We start from the raw sequence: 16,560 nt of genomic DNA, 5'->3' as shown, positions 1-16,560 counted from the left end.
GACTCAGATGCAGAGAGGACAAGAGTTGGACCAGGGAGAAGAAGGAAATAGACTGGGATTGAGAGCAGGGGAGAAATATGCTGGTACTGTTAGATCAAAAGCGAGAGGTCTGTGTGGTAGCTCTAAAGGTTCTAACCCAGCTAATGACCTGTGTGAATGTCAATGTGATGCCACATACTGGAATTTTTTTTCCAGTTTGCTTTTTGTGTGTGTTTAATAAAGAACATTTATTAAGGTTGCAAAGTCAAGCATAAAAAAAAATTAGGAAATGCAAGACTTAAGGTTGCCTGTGCAATCTTAATTCAGCACCTTCATGTGTATGCATTAGGATAGTCTTTAATTTTATGATCATACTGTTTTTTTCCAAAGGACCTCCCCTCATTCAGTGCACGGGGTAGATCTTCTTTGGGGATGAATCAGGGTTCTCTAGTGAAGGAGGTTGTTGTAGAAGTCGGAAGGTGTATAGTGAATGAGGTAGGATGTTGCAGGAAGAGAAAGGATAGTCTGATGGTTAAGGAAGTTGAATGCTATTCTGAAAAATTCGATTCTGTCCCTTTCTGTACCATAGAGTTCCTATGTGATGCTTAGCAAGTCACTTCATTAAACTTTTCTCAGCATCTGTTCCTCATTTTTGAGTGTCAAACTTAAGACCCTGGGGTCTGATTACAGCTGTGAGTGCTCAGTATTTCTGATAGTTAAACTCCATGGAAGCTGTGCTTTGAACATATTAAGTGCTATATAATGCTAAGTACTTTGAAAACTTAGATCCTAATTGTCTCAACTTGGGCATCCGAATTAACAGACACCTTTGATCTTATTCTCTGTGCCTCAGCTCCCTTTCCGTAGAATGAGGTAATTATGAAAATAAATTCATTAATGTTTGTGAAGCACTCAGGTATTATAATGATGAGCTTTGTAGGAAAGGAAATGAATAATTCTGTCTTCAGAGCAGTGTTTGAATAGCGTGCAGTAAATAAAGCCTGGGGCCGCACATTGACCAATGAGGAGAAAACAAAGTATTGACTCGCTGATTATTAACTGGGCACTGTCTATTCTGGGCATTGAATGAGGAACAGGTGGAAAAAGTAGTATGTGATCATGTGGAAAAAGTAGAATGTAATCAAGTGATCATGTAATTAAAGATTATTGCACAGATTACTTTAATTCTGGCATTTCCTATCTTTTGAGTGGTTGAATTTTCAACCTTGATGATGATGTAATGTATTTTGTGTGTGTGTGTGTGAGAAAATAAGACAGTGACATTAAATACATTGTCATTTTCCACTACTGTAATGAGAGCTGGTTGGAAGATCTTGTTGACTGAAAATTCAGTCTCTCCCCCGCCCCCCCTTATGACTTCCGTGCCATATCACCCATTTTCCCCATTGTATAATAGTTCTGTTTGAAATTCTCATCCATAAGTAACCCTTCTCAACCCACTGTTCATGGTCATTCTTTGCTGCATTGTGTTGAATGTATCCACTCCATCCCACCACCCCCAAAGCATCTCTATTACTGAAGAGTGGTAAAGTCTGTCTGTCTTCCTCCTCCCTCAGTGGCTCTATGGCTATCTTAGATCAATAGGTCCTGGATCTGCTGTGCTCCTTGGATTAACTGTAGGTCTCTGCCTTTAGTTTACTGATCTAGCTGGACTGTACAGCTTAAGGTACGGTGCCTAGACCTGGTAATTAGATAACTCCATGAATATGCAACCCTTGTGACCCAAATAATTATACCTTAATGCAATAAAAAATTAACTGATTGTGAGAAGAAACTAACTTTATTAGGGAAAATGATAGGATGAAATTAAGGGAGGGGTGAAGGTAAGAGATAGGAGTGAAAAGAAAAGTCATGGGAATTTGGGAAATAATGGTCTGTGGGCCTCAATCCTATGATGTGCTGAGCACTCTCAGCTCCCATCCCATTAACCAGTGGGAGTTGAGGGCTTTGGCACTATGCCCTAAAAAGTTTGACCTAGAAATTATTGTGGCCTCCTCTTTTTTGGAAAGCTCTTAATGCCTTCATTCTTTTTATGGTTAACTGGTGAAATGATTATAAATATATGTTCTGTGTATCTTGTTTTTCCACCATCAACAGCATGAACAGGTTAAATACCTTGCCTAGAGGATTTGGATCTTTACCAGCTCTGGAGGTTCTTGACTTGACTTATAACAACTTAAATGAAAATTCCCTGTCTGGAAACTTTTTCTATCTGAGTAAGAAACTTTTTTAAAAAAATCTATAAATCTTCCTAAAATGGTGCTTTGCTTTCTGCTGGTGAAATTTATTTGATAGAGCCCAAACTCCAATAGAATTTTTTAGATATATGTTTTTCTTCCTTGGGTCCTTTTGAATATTTCTACATAGCTCAGCAATATGTAGCATTGATATACAGTCACCTGACACTATTGGGCATGCAAGGACTTGGTTAGTAATGGCATATTTAGCTTTCTTGAGGGTAATATTTTCTTGAGCCACATACTTAACTAAAACTTAATAGATGCTAACAAGCCTCATGGCACAATAAAGAATGTCACCTTGAGGCATGTTGACAATCTGAAAGAAACCACAACCAAGTTTCCAGAAGTGTGTGTGTGTATAGTTTGTATATATGTTAAAAGCATGTTAAGGTTACAAAGTCAAACACTCAGAAGTTATGAAATCTCAGAATTCCAATTGCTTTTGCAGCTTTAATTGAGCCTTCTTGTGCATATCCATTGTGATGGTATTTAATTACGTTATCACATACTGTCTTTTCTGTATGATTCCAGCCTTTTAAGTGAATTCAATATTACTTTTTATTCTCATTCAGTGTGTGGCTCCAGGCCTTAGTTACTGCACACCCCAAACTGCATTGAATACAGTACTGTTGATTTCCTCCAGGGCATTTCTATGGTGCTCTGATCATACTATGAGTGCTTAATCAAACATTAATGAATTTAGCTTTAGAATATTCTTCTGAGATAGGGACGTGGTATTATCCCCATTTTATAGCTGTGGATCTGAGGCACTGAGAAACTAAGGCAAAAACAGTCCCAAGTGTCTACTGATTTTTGGGTGTCTGACTTGAGACATCTAAGGCCTGATTTTTTCAGAGTCCCTAGCATTTTTACAGCACCTTATATGTTCAAAGCACAGTGCCCCTCTCACCCCCCTTGACTTCAGTTACAGTTGTGAACATTTGGCCTTTTGCAAATCTGGCCCTAAGTATCTGTAGTAGGGCACCCAGAAAATGCGGAACACAGAATTAATTAGTGGCCAACTGTGAACACTGGTTTATGTGACTTGCCCAGCAACAGATAAGAACTCTGTAGTGGAGGCACGGATAGAATCTAGTTTCCCAGGGCAGCATTCAACTTTTTTCTTTTTGCAATCCCTTACCTCGTTCACTAGACACCTTCCAACTTCTGCAACAAATGAGGCCAGGGTCCTACAGACAGCAGCTTCTTTCACTATGCACCCCTGATTCAGTCCCAGAGTTCCATCCTTTGTGTGCACTGAATGAGGCGAGGTAGAAGAAATAGTATGTGATCATGTAGTTAAAGACTGAATCATTAATGCATGCACAGAAAGAGGCTCAGTTACGATTACCCAGGCAATCTTTACTCTGGTGTTCTTAACTTTTGCGTGTTTGACTTTGCAACCTTAATATTCTTTTTAACATAGTTTTTATTGGAAGTGTGATCAGAGCCTTAAGCAGAAAAAGTGGCAAAGAGGTTAGAGAAGGCCATGCTGCTTGCTGAGAAGGACCTGCTGATTATGATCCAACAGAAGGAAAGTTTTAAATTATCAAAAAGTTAAAAATGATGACTACAATGCAACTAACAAGAAACCTGCAAAACAGACATGCAACCTGCTCTCGGAGGGGGTGAGAGGTCATAGTCCTCTTCCCAGCATTCACTGTTGTCTTCTTTTGGTTTAATTTTCCTGAAAAGTAGCATGCTCAGCCACAGTGCTGTATAAATAGTAATAAGCTAAATGGATGTATTGGGTTTTTCTTTTTCGTTTTTGAATTTTATCGTTCTGTCCTCTACTGCAGAGAGACAGACTACCTATGAAAATATAAATGATTTGATTTGAACTCAGTTGTTTGTTCTACTATCCTGTTTTAAGATCTTTCCACAGAGCTGCATGTAGTTAAATATAGGTGTAAATTCATTCGAAACACAGCTTTTTTTATGTACATTAAGTAATAACTAGGAATCAGATGTAATAAAGAGTAATTGCTCCTTCTCACAGCTGAGCATTGAAACTATGTGCCAGAACCTGCCAGAGTCTATTGTAGAAATTGTTAATTGTGTCAGTCCTTTTGGAAATAGATGTTTTCCTGAACACACCAACAATACAATAAGGCAGTAAATCTAAGTTTGACCTGCTTGTTATTATTGTGAGCCCTGAGTATGTCAAAGGCTTTTCACCAAGTCAGGGTTATTAATCAAACCTGACTCTCTTATTGATCCGACCTCAAATGGTTGGGCTATACGCCTCCCTGTTTATATATTGCTGTTTAATTTGCAGCCACCCTGCGTGCACTCTATCTAAGTGACAACGATTTTGAAATCCTGCCGCCAGATATTGGGAAGCTCACAAAGTTGCAGATAGTAAGTAATTTATCTAAATTCTTGGAAAATCAATTCACTTTCGCAGCCCTTGTAGCAGTAGAATCTAGGCAATTTGAGAAGTAGTAGGGTTTGTTTTTCAGGAATAACCACTACACCTGTTACTGTTTCTTGTTTATCTTGTAAATAAATTGGAAGAATTGAGTGTTGGGGGGCAAGGGGTGGGCAGAGAGTAAGTGTTCTCTTTTAGGCTGCTTTATTTTAGCTGAACATTGTTCTGACAACTTTATATTTTCTTTTAGCTGAGCCTTAGGGACAATGACCTGATATCACTGCCTAAAGAAATTGGTGAACTCACTCAGCTTAAGGAACTTCATATCCAGGGAAACCGTCTTACTGTGCTGCCCCCAGAACTAGGTGAGATGGTAGATGGTTTTGTTGTTTTGAGTAATAATGATTGACACAATGTGCTTCCTGTTGATAACCTAAACCATCCGTTGATCTCCAAGAAATAGTCTTTGCTGAGGTTATCATTGCTGCTGCTATCTGTTTGTTCCCCCAGATACACACACTCACTTTATCTCTTGTTGGGTTTGTTTGTTTGTGTGTGTGTGTGTGTTTGGGAGAGGAAGGGCTCGTGTTTGTCATGTTGCACATTTGGCTGCATTACTTGTTCCCATATTATATATGACCTGTGTATTAGTCAGATTGCAAAATTTGCATACCGCATTCTGCTTTCATAATTTCTTTTAAAGACGTATTTTAATTGTCTGGAGCTGGTTGCGTTGAAATCATTGCTATAGTCAGCAAAAAAGAAATTTTGAATTTTCAGTGCTCGTATAGAAGTGGCTTTCTTGAGCCTGTTTCTGTAGAAATGGAAGTTTGGTCAACAAAAGTAAGATAAGGCTATTTTTGTTTTGTTTTGTTTTTGTTTTGTTTTGTTTTTTTAAGTCTACATTTTGATGTCACCTTTATTTTTTTGCTGATATGACAACTTTCCATCTAAACAATTGAACCAGCAGATGAAATATGGATTTGTGATTTCTGCCATTATCACTAGTAACTTAATTTTCTTTAACCAAAAGGTAATGGTCTTCTTTAGAAACTAAAAACTCTGGGTGTGGGTGGCACATTTGCGTTGCACTAGTGCATTTTGCGTTCTGGGCATTGACTTCAGTGGAGTTGTGCCCGTTTTCGCAAAATCTCCATTTGGGTTAGTGTGTTTTATGATACCCTTTAAATATGTCTTTTGGTATAAATATGCAGCAGGATCAGTTATCGGTTGCTCTCCTTCTGAATTTTGTGTCCTTGTCTCTACCAACTCCTATCCAACTAATTGCTGCTGACACACACACACGCATGCGCGCACACACTCTCGTGTGTATACACATTCTCTCGCTTCACGTGTGTGTGTGTGTGTAATCTGTATAATAGATATATTAAAAAAAAATGGTATTCTAATCTAAATCCACATTTTAGTTTACACATGTCAGTAAGCTTTGCCTTAAAGCCATAGGAAAAGCGTCTGGTCATCGTCTTCGAGTGCTTGCTCACGTAGACTCCATTCTAGGTGTGCATGCACCCACGTACAGTTCTCAGACTTTTGCCTTAGCGGTATCTGGAGGGTCGGCTGTGGCACCCCCTTGAGTGCCACACTCATGTGTAGTTATATCGGGCGCCGCTGGCCCTGTACCTTCTCAGTTCCTTCTTACTGCTCATGGTGGTTGGTCAGAGCACCTCTCTCCTTTGCTTTGCAAGTGGTGAGCGTTTACTTGACTCTTCGAACTTTGGTGATTCAGCTGTAAATAGTTCGTTTTTATTGCAGATTAGTTAGTAAGTAGCTGCTAAGTACTGTAATTAGTCAGTGTCCCAACAGGGACTTTGCCCAAGGCAGGGCATGCCCTGGTCTCCGCGCTGACTGTAATGGGCCTATGCCTGTTAGCGGACCTGCTTGGTAGCTATCTGAAGTGCCTGGGGGAATCCCACATTAAAGAAAAGTGTTGCATCTGTAAGACCTTTGGTCCCAGGACACAGAAAGAACATGACATTAATTTGAGGGCCCTCCTCCTGGAGGCCGCTCTTTGCACAGCCGGACGCAACACCCAGCACTTCGGCCTCAGTGCGCAGTGCAGCCCGGCACTGGGTTCTACCCGGCACTGATCCCCTTCGCTGGTACCCAAGAAGAGGGACCCGGCACTGAGCAAGTTGGACCAAGGGGCATAGGGTAAAGAACCCTGCTCAGGCTGCCTGCCCACGCCAGAGCTGCAAGGGGGAATGTCTCCAAGGGGACCTCTTACCCCCCTAAGGGATCCTCCACTGACTCTGGGGAGCAGTAGGGGACCCAGACTAATGGCACAGTAAACACCATCTCAGCTCCCAGTGCCCAGAAAGCAAAGGACTCTCCCACTGCAGCTGGTACCGCATGCAGTGATGGACCTGGCAAAGCCTCCCTATGAGGGCAAGCTAGCTGTGAGGGCTTCCTAGAAGGCGAGTGAGCACCACTGGTCTACGGAGCGGAAGCAGAGCCCTTTCTTCCCATGCCCTTGGTCTCCGCATCAGTCGAGGTCACCGGTTCAGCCACCACAGATCACTGGTACCGCACTCCCGGTCTCCGCCCTCGTGCCGAGTCTCGCCCAGAGAGAGGTGTAGGTCGCCGTACAGTTGTCACCGGTCATATTTGCTCCAACGAGCACCATCACAGAGACCTCAGGGATGCTCCCCAACACGGCACTGTTCCCCCTGCTCCCAGCACCGGTCTGACTATTCGAGGCACTGGTCACCCACGGCGACAGTAAGCTACAGGACTCAGGTGTGGACGGTCCTGCTCTGGTCACCGGAGGAGGATTTCTTCAGCACGGAGAGGGAGTTCAGCCGAGACAGCACTGTCGTGACTGGGCTCCTGAGGTTACATCCACCTCAACGATGCCAACCTGGCAGCAGGGCCAGTGGCCAGCGCAATGGCCTTACTGGAATGCTGGGGGTGTGCTGGTTATGCTGATGCCCCCATCTCACCAATTGTCAGTCGCCACATTGGACAAGTTCCAATTGGCACCGGCAGCACCGGGCTTGGTGCATGAAGCGTTGGCGGGCGCTGAGATGGAAGAACAGGTGCCCACCTCGAGGCCCCCTTACCCTGCAGAGGATGATGCCCTGGGTCATTCTCCTCCTCTCCAGAGAAGGCAGTGGCGGGGCCCTCCCATACTAGGCCACCAGACGACTTTAACAAGCACCAAGCCCTGCTCCAAAGGGTGGAGACCAACTTAGGTCAAGAGGCAGAAGAGACGGTGGAGCAATCAGACGCTTCGTTCAATGTGCTCTCTGCATCCACCCCAGCACGTGTTGCACTCCTGGTGCATGAAGGGGTCCTGAACATTGCCAAAGCCATGTGGCAAACCCCATCCTCCATCCCGCCCATTTCCAAGAAGGCTGAGGAAAAAGTGTGTGTGTGTTTGTGTATTTTTGTCCCTGCCACAGAGTTCGAACAATTATCTCCCCCCCCCCCCCCCGAGGTCATTGGTTGTGTCAGCAGCCAACGAAAAGGACAAGCAAGGGAATGCTAGTTCCACCCTCAAAAATAAGAAGGCCAAGAGACTGGACCTTTTTCAGAAGCAAAATTTATTCCACAGCCAGTCTCCCAATTCCGAGTCATGAACCACCAGGCTCCACAAGTTTAAGGACTCCATGCCCTAGGAGGTGGCCAAAGAGTTCAGGACCCTTGTTGAGGAGGGTACTGCAGTGGCTGGGTGCTCCCTCCAGATGGCCTGGGATAAGGCTGATTCTGCGGCCAGAGTGGTCATGAGGCGCAGTTCCTGGCTTCAGACCTCAGTCCTATCCCAGGAGATGCACTTTTCGATACAAGATCTCCCATTTGGTGGAGTTGGGCTGTTTTTGGAACAGACCGACATGAGGCCACACGGTCTGAAGGACACTTGGACCACCCTCTGCTCCCCTGAGGATGCATACTCCTCAGTCAGCAAGGAAGCAATTCTGGTTGCCCCCACTGCCAAGGTCTTGGCAGCTGTGGCAGGGCTCTACGAGGAGAAGAGTTTTAGTTGCCGCCACCCTTCCTCCTCCTGTTCACCTGCACAACTTGGCTTGGTGAACCACCACTGGGCAAGAAGCAGGTGTTTTGGGCTCACACTCAAGAGCGGCACCCCAGTCACCTCCTTGGATCCGCCCCATCTTTTCCTCAGTTGTCTCCATCCCTACCCTTTGGCCTGGTCGAGAGTCACCTCGGACCACTGGGAGCTAGAGATTGTCCCGGGGCCACACCCTTCAGTTCTTCCCCTCCCCCCACCTCTCTTCCCTGTCCCTCTTCAGGGACTCTTCTCACGAGCGACTCCTCGTTCAGGAGGTAGACAACCTCCTACAACTGTGGGATGTGGAGGAGGTCCCTCAGGAAATGAGGGGGAAAAGTTTCTGCTCCCTCTATTTCCTGATTCCAAAAGTAAAAGAGGGCCTAAGACCCATTCTGGACCTGAACAACTCAAGTAGTACCTCAAGAAGTTGAAGTTTCTCATGGTTTCACTGGCCTCCATCATCCCTTCCTTCCATCCGGGAAACTGGTACGTGGACTTGAAAGAGGCTTATTTCCATATCTCTATTTTACAAGGACACAGACGGTTCCTCCATTTTATGGTGGGCCAGCACTATTTCCAGTTCACTGCACTTTCCTTTGGCCTCTCCCCAGCCCCGCGGGTATATACAAAATGTATGGCCCCAGTAGCCACTTACCTGAGGCATCAGGGAGTCCAGGTCTATCTTTATCTTGACGATTGGCTCATCAAAGGCAGATCGCGGAATCAAGTGCAGAGCAGCCTCAATCTGGTGCATTCTACATGTCCTGACCTGGGCCTGTTAGTGAATGAAAAGGAAATCTACCCCCATACCAGGGCAATGGAAAAGTTCATCGGGGTGAGCCTTGATTCCTCGTGGGCCAGGGCATTCCTTCTGGAGGCTTGTTTCCGAGCCACGTCGGACATAATGTCCCATGTAAGGGGCCAGCGCTTGCACTTGTCTAAGGTTGCTAGGCCACATGGCTGCCTGTATTTACGTTGTCCATCACCTCTGGCCGCTGCAGGCATGGTTGGAGTCTGTCTACATCTCCAACAAGCATGATCTGGCCCTGGTAGTCAGGGTACCAGACCACATCCAATCATAACTGGCGTGGTGGTTGGACCCCACATTAGTGTTGCAGGGAGTCCCTGTCGCGCCCCCATCCCTGTCACTAACTCTGGTGTCGGAAGCCTCGGACCTGGTCTGGGGACCCCACCTGGGCAAGTTCAGTACACAAGGGTGCTGGTCAGGGGTTAACCGCTCCCTCCACATAAATGTCAGGAGCTCAGGGTGGTTTGACTGGCCTGTCAGAGTTTTCAGTCCCAAGTGGTTCAAGTCCTGATGGACATCACCGCCACAGTGTTTCATATGAGGAATTCTCAACCTTTTTCTTTGAGCCCTCCCACGCCCCAATATGCTATAAAAACTCCACAGCTCACCTGTACCACAGCTGTTTTTCACATATAAAAGCTAGGACCGGCGTTAGGTGGTAGCAAGCAGGGCAATTGCCCGGGGCCCTACACCACAGAGGGCCCCGCATACCTAAGTTGCTAAGTACCACCCTGAAAACTCTGGGGCTGTATGTCCCAGGCCTGGCATGTAAGCAGTTCAAATCGCAGCAGCCTCAGGGGCCAGGGAGTCAGCCTCGGCAGGACCCACCTCACAAGAAGGCCAAGGGCTACAAGTGCTGCCTAAATCATCCTCCTCCACCCCCTGCTCAGTCAGGATCTACCTGGAATAAGTAAGGGCCAAGTGACAGTTTTGAGAGTGCACCCGAAGGCGACCTGCCAGACTGTTCCCCAGATCCATTTTCCCTGTTTTTTTTCCAACCGCCTTTCCTTTTTCTTCCCTGCATGGACCACAATAACCTCAGACCGCTGGGTCCTGAGCACAGTGGTGCAGGGCTTTATCCTCCAGTTTCTTTGTCTTGCCCCCCCTCATCCCCCACTTCCCTTCCCCTCTTCAAGGACACTTTTTACAAGAGTCTCCTCATGCAGGAGGTTCAAGCTGGGAGCGGTGGAGGAAGTTCCTCTAGAGTACAGGAACAAGGGGTTTTATTCCTGATACTTTTTAATCCCAAAGGCAGTCTATATCCCATTCTAGACCTGTGAGACCTCAAGAAGTACCTAAAGAAGCTGAAGTTCCGCATGGTCTCCGTGGCCTCTATCATCCCCTCCTTGGATCCAGAAGACTGGTGTGCCTTCCTCGACCTAAAGGACGCATACTTCCACATAGTGATCTTCCAAGAGCACAGACGTTTTCTCCGATTCACGGTGGGACCTGGCCACTACCAATTTACGATCCTCCTGTTTGGCCTGGCAACAGCACCGAGGGTGTTTACCAAGTGGATGTTGGTGGTGCCGGGATATCCAGATCTACCCGTACCTCGATGACTGGTCAAGGGCAGCTCCAGGTCTCAGGTCCAAAAGGATGTTGTGGTACTGCAAGCCGTGTGCCGCTCCCTGGGCCTACTGGTGAATGACATAAAGTCTGTTAGTTCCAATGCAAAGGATAGAATTCATCGGAGCAGTGCTCAACTAGACCTGAGTGAAAGCGTTCCTGCAACTAGAAAGGTTTTGGACATTGATGGACCTTCTCACAGAGCTGTCCGCGTTCCCCCTAACTGCAGCCAGATTCTGCCTGCGTCTGCTGGGCCACATGGCAGCTTGCACATACGTTGTCCACCATGCCAGGCTCCGGATGCAGTCCCTGCAACAAAGTCTGACGATGGTCTATTCCCAGTCCAGGGATCACCTGGAAAAGATCATTACCATCCCCCCAGCAATACTCACCTCACTGCAATGGTGGACTGATCACAAGAAGGTCTTAAAGGAGTTCCATTTGACAACCTCCATCACTCCATCTATTTGGTGTCGGACGCCTTGGACCTTGGAAATCTCCAAGGTATGTGGTTCCCGGAGGAGATGGCACTCCACAGAAATGTCAAAACTCAGAGCGGTCTGATTGGCATACAGCATCTTCCTACCACATCTGTCGGGCAAGGTGGTGAGAGTCCTGACGGACAACACAGCTGCGATGTTCTACCTCAACAGGCAAGGGGAGCGTGCTCATCGGCTCTCTACCAAGAGGCACTCCATCTCTGGAGCTTCTGCATCGACCAGGAGATCCACCCGGAAGCTTGTCACCTCCCTGGCATCAAAAACACGCTAGTGGATCACCTCAGCAGGGCCTTCTCTCACCACGAGTGGTCGCTCCACCGGGAAGTAGCCTGCATGGTCTTCCAGTGGTGGGGAACTCCAAGTGAACCTGTTCACCACCAGGCAGAACATGTCATCGGTTTTGTTCTCGGCAAGGACTCCTTCTCTGATGCTGTCATAAATATAAAGGGAAGGATAACCACCTTTCTGTATACAGTGCTATAAAATCCCTCCTGGCCAGAGGCAAACCCTTTCACCTGTAAAGGGTTAAGAAGCTAAGGTAACCTCGCTGGCACCTGACCCAAAATGACCAATGAGGGGACAAGATACTTTCAAATCTGGAGCGGGGTGGAACAAAGGGTTGTCTGTCTGTCTGTGTGATGCTTTTGCCGGGAACAGATCAGAAATGTAAGCCTTCCAACTCCTGTTAAGTTAGTAACTAATCTAGCTAGAAAATGCGTTAGATTTTCTTTTGTTTAATGGCTTGTAAAATAAGCTGTGCTGGAGGGAATGTATATTCCTGTTTTTGTCTTTTTGAACTTAAGGTTTTGCCTAGCGGGATTCTCTGTTTTGAATCTGGTTACCCTGTAAGGTATTTACCATCCTGATTTTACAGAGGTGATTCTTTTACCTTTTCTGTCATTAAAATTCTTCTTTTAAGAACGTGATTGATTTTTCATTTTTCTTAAGATCCAAGGGTTTGGGTCTGTGTTCACCTGTACCAGTTGATGAGGATTATTATCAAGCTTTCCCCAGGAAAGGGTGTGTAGGGCTTGTGGGGGATATTTGGAGGGGAAGACGTCTCCAAGTGGTCTCTTTCCCTGTTCTTTGTTTAAAACACTTGGTGGTGGCAGCATACTGTTCAAGACCAAGGCAAAGTTTGTACCTTGGGGAAGTTTTTAACCTAAGCTGGTAAGAATAAGCTTAGGGGGTCTTTCATGCAGGTCCCCACATCTGTACCCTAGAGTTCAGCGTGGGGAAGGAACCTTGACAGATGCCTTCCTCCTGTCGTGGTTGGGGAGGCTGATGTACGCATTCCCTCCAGTCCCACTCATTGCCAAGGTCCTGGCAAAGATTAAGAGAGACAGGGTGCAGGTTATCATGATTGCCCCAGCGTGGCCTCACCAGCACTGGTTTGGCACACTCGTGAACCTGTTAACAGCCCTTCCTTGCCCCCTGCCCAATCAACCAAACATTCTGTCACAGGACCCTGGTCGGCTCTTACACCCTAACCTTGCGTCCCTCCACCTCTTGGCGTGGATGCTGTGTGGCTGAACCTGGAGGAGCGGACCTGTTCGGAGGAGGTCCAACAGGTCCTCCTGGAAAGTAGGACACCCTCAACGAGACTGATTTACCTGGCCAAGTGGACAAGGTTTTCCCGCTGGGTGTCCGAGCGCAGTGTATCTCCCTCGTGCTCTTCCATACATGCTGTCCTGGACTACCTGCTCCATTTGAGGAACCGGGGCCTGGTACGCTCTTCCATTAGAGTGCATCTTGTGGCCATCTCCGCTTTTCATCCGCCCATCCTAGGACAGGCTGTGTTCTTCCATGACATGACTGTCAGATTCTTGAGAGGGCTCGAGAGACTCTTCCCGAAGGTATGGGCTCCTGTCCCACAGTGGGATCTTAACTTGTGGATCTTACTTAACAGGCTGGTAGGCCTTCCCTTTGAGGCACTGGGCTCCTGCTCCCTTTTCTACTTGTCACGGAAGGTTGCGTTCCTGGTGGTGGTGACTTCGGCGAGACGAGTCTGAGATTAGAGCCTTGACCTCAGAACCACCATACATGGTGTACAAAAACAAGGTTCAACTGAGGCCCTACTCGGCCTTCCTGTCGAAGGTGGTGTCTACCTTCCATGTGAACCAGGACATCTTCCTCCCAGTGCTCTGTCCCAAACCGCACAAGACCAGCGAAAAGAGGCGTCTTTATGTGCTGGTCGTCTGAAGGGCCTTGCCTTTTTACTTACAATATACCAAGTAAATCAACTCAGCTCCTCATCGCTGCAGCGGATACGATGAAGGGCCTTCCGGTGTCCTTGCAGAGAATTTCAAATTGCATCACCTTGTGCATAAAGACCTGTTACAAACTGGTGGGGGTTCCACTGCCGTCGATTGTCAGAGCCCACTCAGCTAGAGCTCAGTCATCTTCAACAGCCTTCCTGCCATACATCCCTATCCAGTACATCTGGAGAGCCACAACGTGGTCCTCTGTCCACACGTTTGTGGCTCATTATGCCATCACTCAGCAGGCCAGTGACGACACTGGGTTCGGCAGAGCTGTGTTGCAATTTACACATCCGTGAACTCCTACCCACCTCCAAGGGTACTGCTTGGGAGTCCCCTAATATGGAATGGACATGAGCAAGCACTCGAAGAAGAAAAGACAGTTATCTTTTTCCGTAACTGGTGTTCTTCGAGATGTGTTGCTCACATCCATCCTTCTCCACTGTCAGTTTCTGGCAAGAAGGAACTGAGGGTGGGGGGAGCCGGCAGCGCCCCTTGTACCGTGCCATGTGAGTGCTACTCCAGAGGGCGCCAGAACCAGTCCCCTACAGATACTGCTGAGGGGAAATCTTCCGGCGTTGGTGCATGTGGCGACCACACACACCTAATATGGAATGGACATGAGTAACGCATCTCAAAGAACAACAGTTATGAAAGGTAGGTAATCGTTTTTTCTTTTGGTGTGGAGGGAATGGGTTTTTTTGGATTTTGTTTAGTCACCATGTCTCTGTCTTTATCAGTGTAGCAACTAGTATGCTGACAACTTTTTGTGTCTCACCACTGATGGATGAAAGCTGTTCTTCTGTTTCCATAATTTTAGGTGTTTGTTTTAAAATATCGTGACACTGGTATACTTTAGCCTTTTTTCAAAGCTATGTTCAATATCATTCATTTAAAAGACGCCATTTATATCAATGTAATGTTCTATAGCTTTCTTATTTTAGAGTCCTGGAATTCTCCAGAAAGTGGAAGATGTCTTGTAATGAGTCTATCTAGTTTCTGTGGCTAACTAAGGGTTCTAAACATATTGTTGCCACAGAAGTGTAATAGCAAATTAATATTACGTAATTTTACCATAAATATGTATGTCAAGGGAAACACGGGTACAAAGTTCTTCTTGAAATTTATCCAGGGATGACCTGCCAAATACACAATATCTGATTGAAACATTTGTTTAAAACATGTTTTTAGTTCCTGTTTGTCTGCATCATAAAATATGGACATAGCTTGGTGTAAAAGAGGTGGTGCTGCTGATCACGTCAGAACTACTGCTTATTAGACAACCTTTTTCTTTAATACATGCATTATGAGGTATAACTTATGAATCTTCCAATATTTCATGTTATGTTCTTATACTGGATTCTCACTTATGATATAATAGCCCATTTCTGTTAGATTCTGTGCCATGCATAATGTCAGAAATATATTAAATATTTAAAGAATATCAGACTTTTAGGTTAATTTCTGAAAAGTCACATCTAGATTTGTAATTTAGGCTTTCTGTAAGCACATTTACCATGAGAAAAGGATTATGCTTTCTGTATATATTCACTGGTTAAAATAATGAAGTGTGGTGGTAGCCCTGTAATGTATTAGCATCTCTTGTCCTCCTTTTCCCTGTTTTCCTTCCACACTGCCTCTTTACTCTCACTGATTGCATAATGTCTCAAATTAGATTGTAAACTTCTCATTGCAGAGGCCAGTCTTATTTATTCTGGTCAGTATTTTTAGTGCTGTGTTCAGTCTAGTGGATAGAGCACAAGACAAAGACTCAGGAAATCTAAGCTCTGTTTCTGGCTCTGCCACTGGCTTGCTGGGTAACCTGGGGCAAGTCACTCTACCTCCCTCTGCCTCTGTTTCTCCTTCTATAAAGTGGGAATGATAATACTGACCACCTTGGTAAGGTGTTATGTAAGAGGTAGGTATTATGAAATACTTCACCATTTATTGTAATAACTTAGCATCTTTCAGCCAACTTCTGCCTTCTTAAACTCATAAACAAAATCATATAGTAAAGAGAACTGTGCAAACCGCTTTGTGCTGTATGTATTGAACAAATGGCTTTTTAACCAGCAGATGTTGTTTGCATGAAATGGCAGTAGCGCTGTTTGATAAAAATAATCTTCTCTGTCTCTGAATTTCAGGTGGAGAAGGCATTTGACTTATGAGGGTTAGTGGTCTGGGGCCTTGCAGAAAAGTGAGTCTTTAGAGACTCAGATGTTAATGGATGGGCACAGTATAAATACTAGAAGAGGACAGAATCTATTTAAATGATGAGAGGGAGAGGGGGCTTGGTGAATTGGGATAAGGTGCTCATTCATACGGGGGAAGTGTGGAAGAAGGCATAAACAAATGAGTGGGAGAAGGAAAGGACGGGGCAACAGGATAGGAATCACTGGTGAAGTGAAGGGAGTAAAATGTTGACTTGGAAGAGAGAATTGTTAACAAATTCAACTTTTCAGAATATCAATAAAGATTCCATTCGGTACTGAGTATGGCATTATTCAATGTGTTAGTCAGTGAAGAGTTGAACCAGCCTGTGTTTGTATTTAGCAGGGACTACCTGTCATTTAATGTAAGAAAGAAACAAGGAAAGAACAAGTATATTGTCCAAGAGGGAACAAAAACGCACCTCATACCGTGCATTGGTTCTCTTGATTAGGAGGCTTGTCTGTAAATACAGTATGTGTAACTGATGAATGCAGGAAATGGCTGGGGGTGGATGGGTGGAATTCACAGCTTGTTTTTATCATTTGTCTCTCCAAACCCAGTTCATGAGGAATG

At 45.5% G+C, this 16,560-nt stretch overlaps 1 protein-coding gene across 1 annotated transcript in view; it reads left to right on the top strand.

Annotated features, from left to right (window-relative positions):
• RSU1 (Ras suppressor protein 1) overlaps positions 1-16,560 on the top strand; it is a 187,482-nt gene that overhangs the window by 62,947 nt on the left and 107,975 nt on the right. The window contains exons 5-7 of the mRNA XM_048838029.2: positions 2,098-2,216; positions 4,519-4,601; positions 4,862-4,976. Coding sequence (XP_048693986.1) covers positions 2,098-2,216; positions 4,519-4,601; positions 4,862-4,976 — 317 coding nt within the window. The remainder of the gene's footprint in view (positions 1-2,097; positions 2,217-4,518; positions 4,602-4,861; positions 4,977-16,560) is intronic.

The sequence above is a fragment of the Caretta caretta genome, chromosome 2 (assembly GCF_965140235.1).
Source record: "Caretta caretta isolate rCarCar2 chromosome 2, rCarCar1.hap1, whole genome shotgun sequence".
NCBI lineage: Eukaryota > Metazoa > Chordata > Testudines > Cheloniidae > Caretta > Caretta caretta.
The sequence above is the reverse complement of the archived record's forward strand: the minus strand, read 5'-3'. Positions and strand labels throughout refer to the sequence as shown.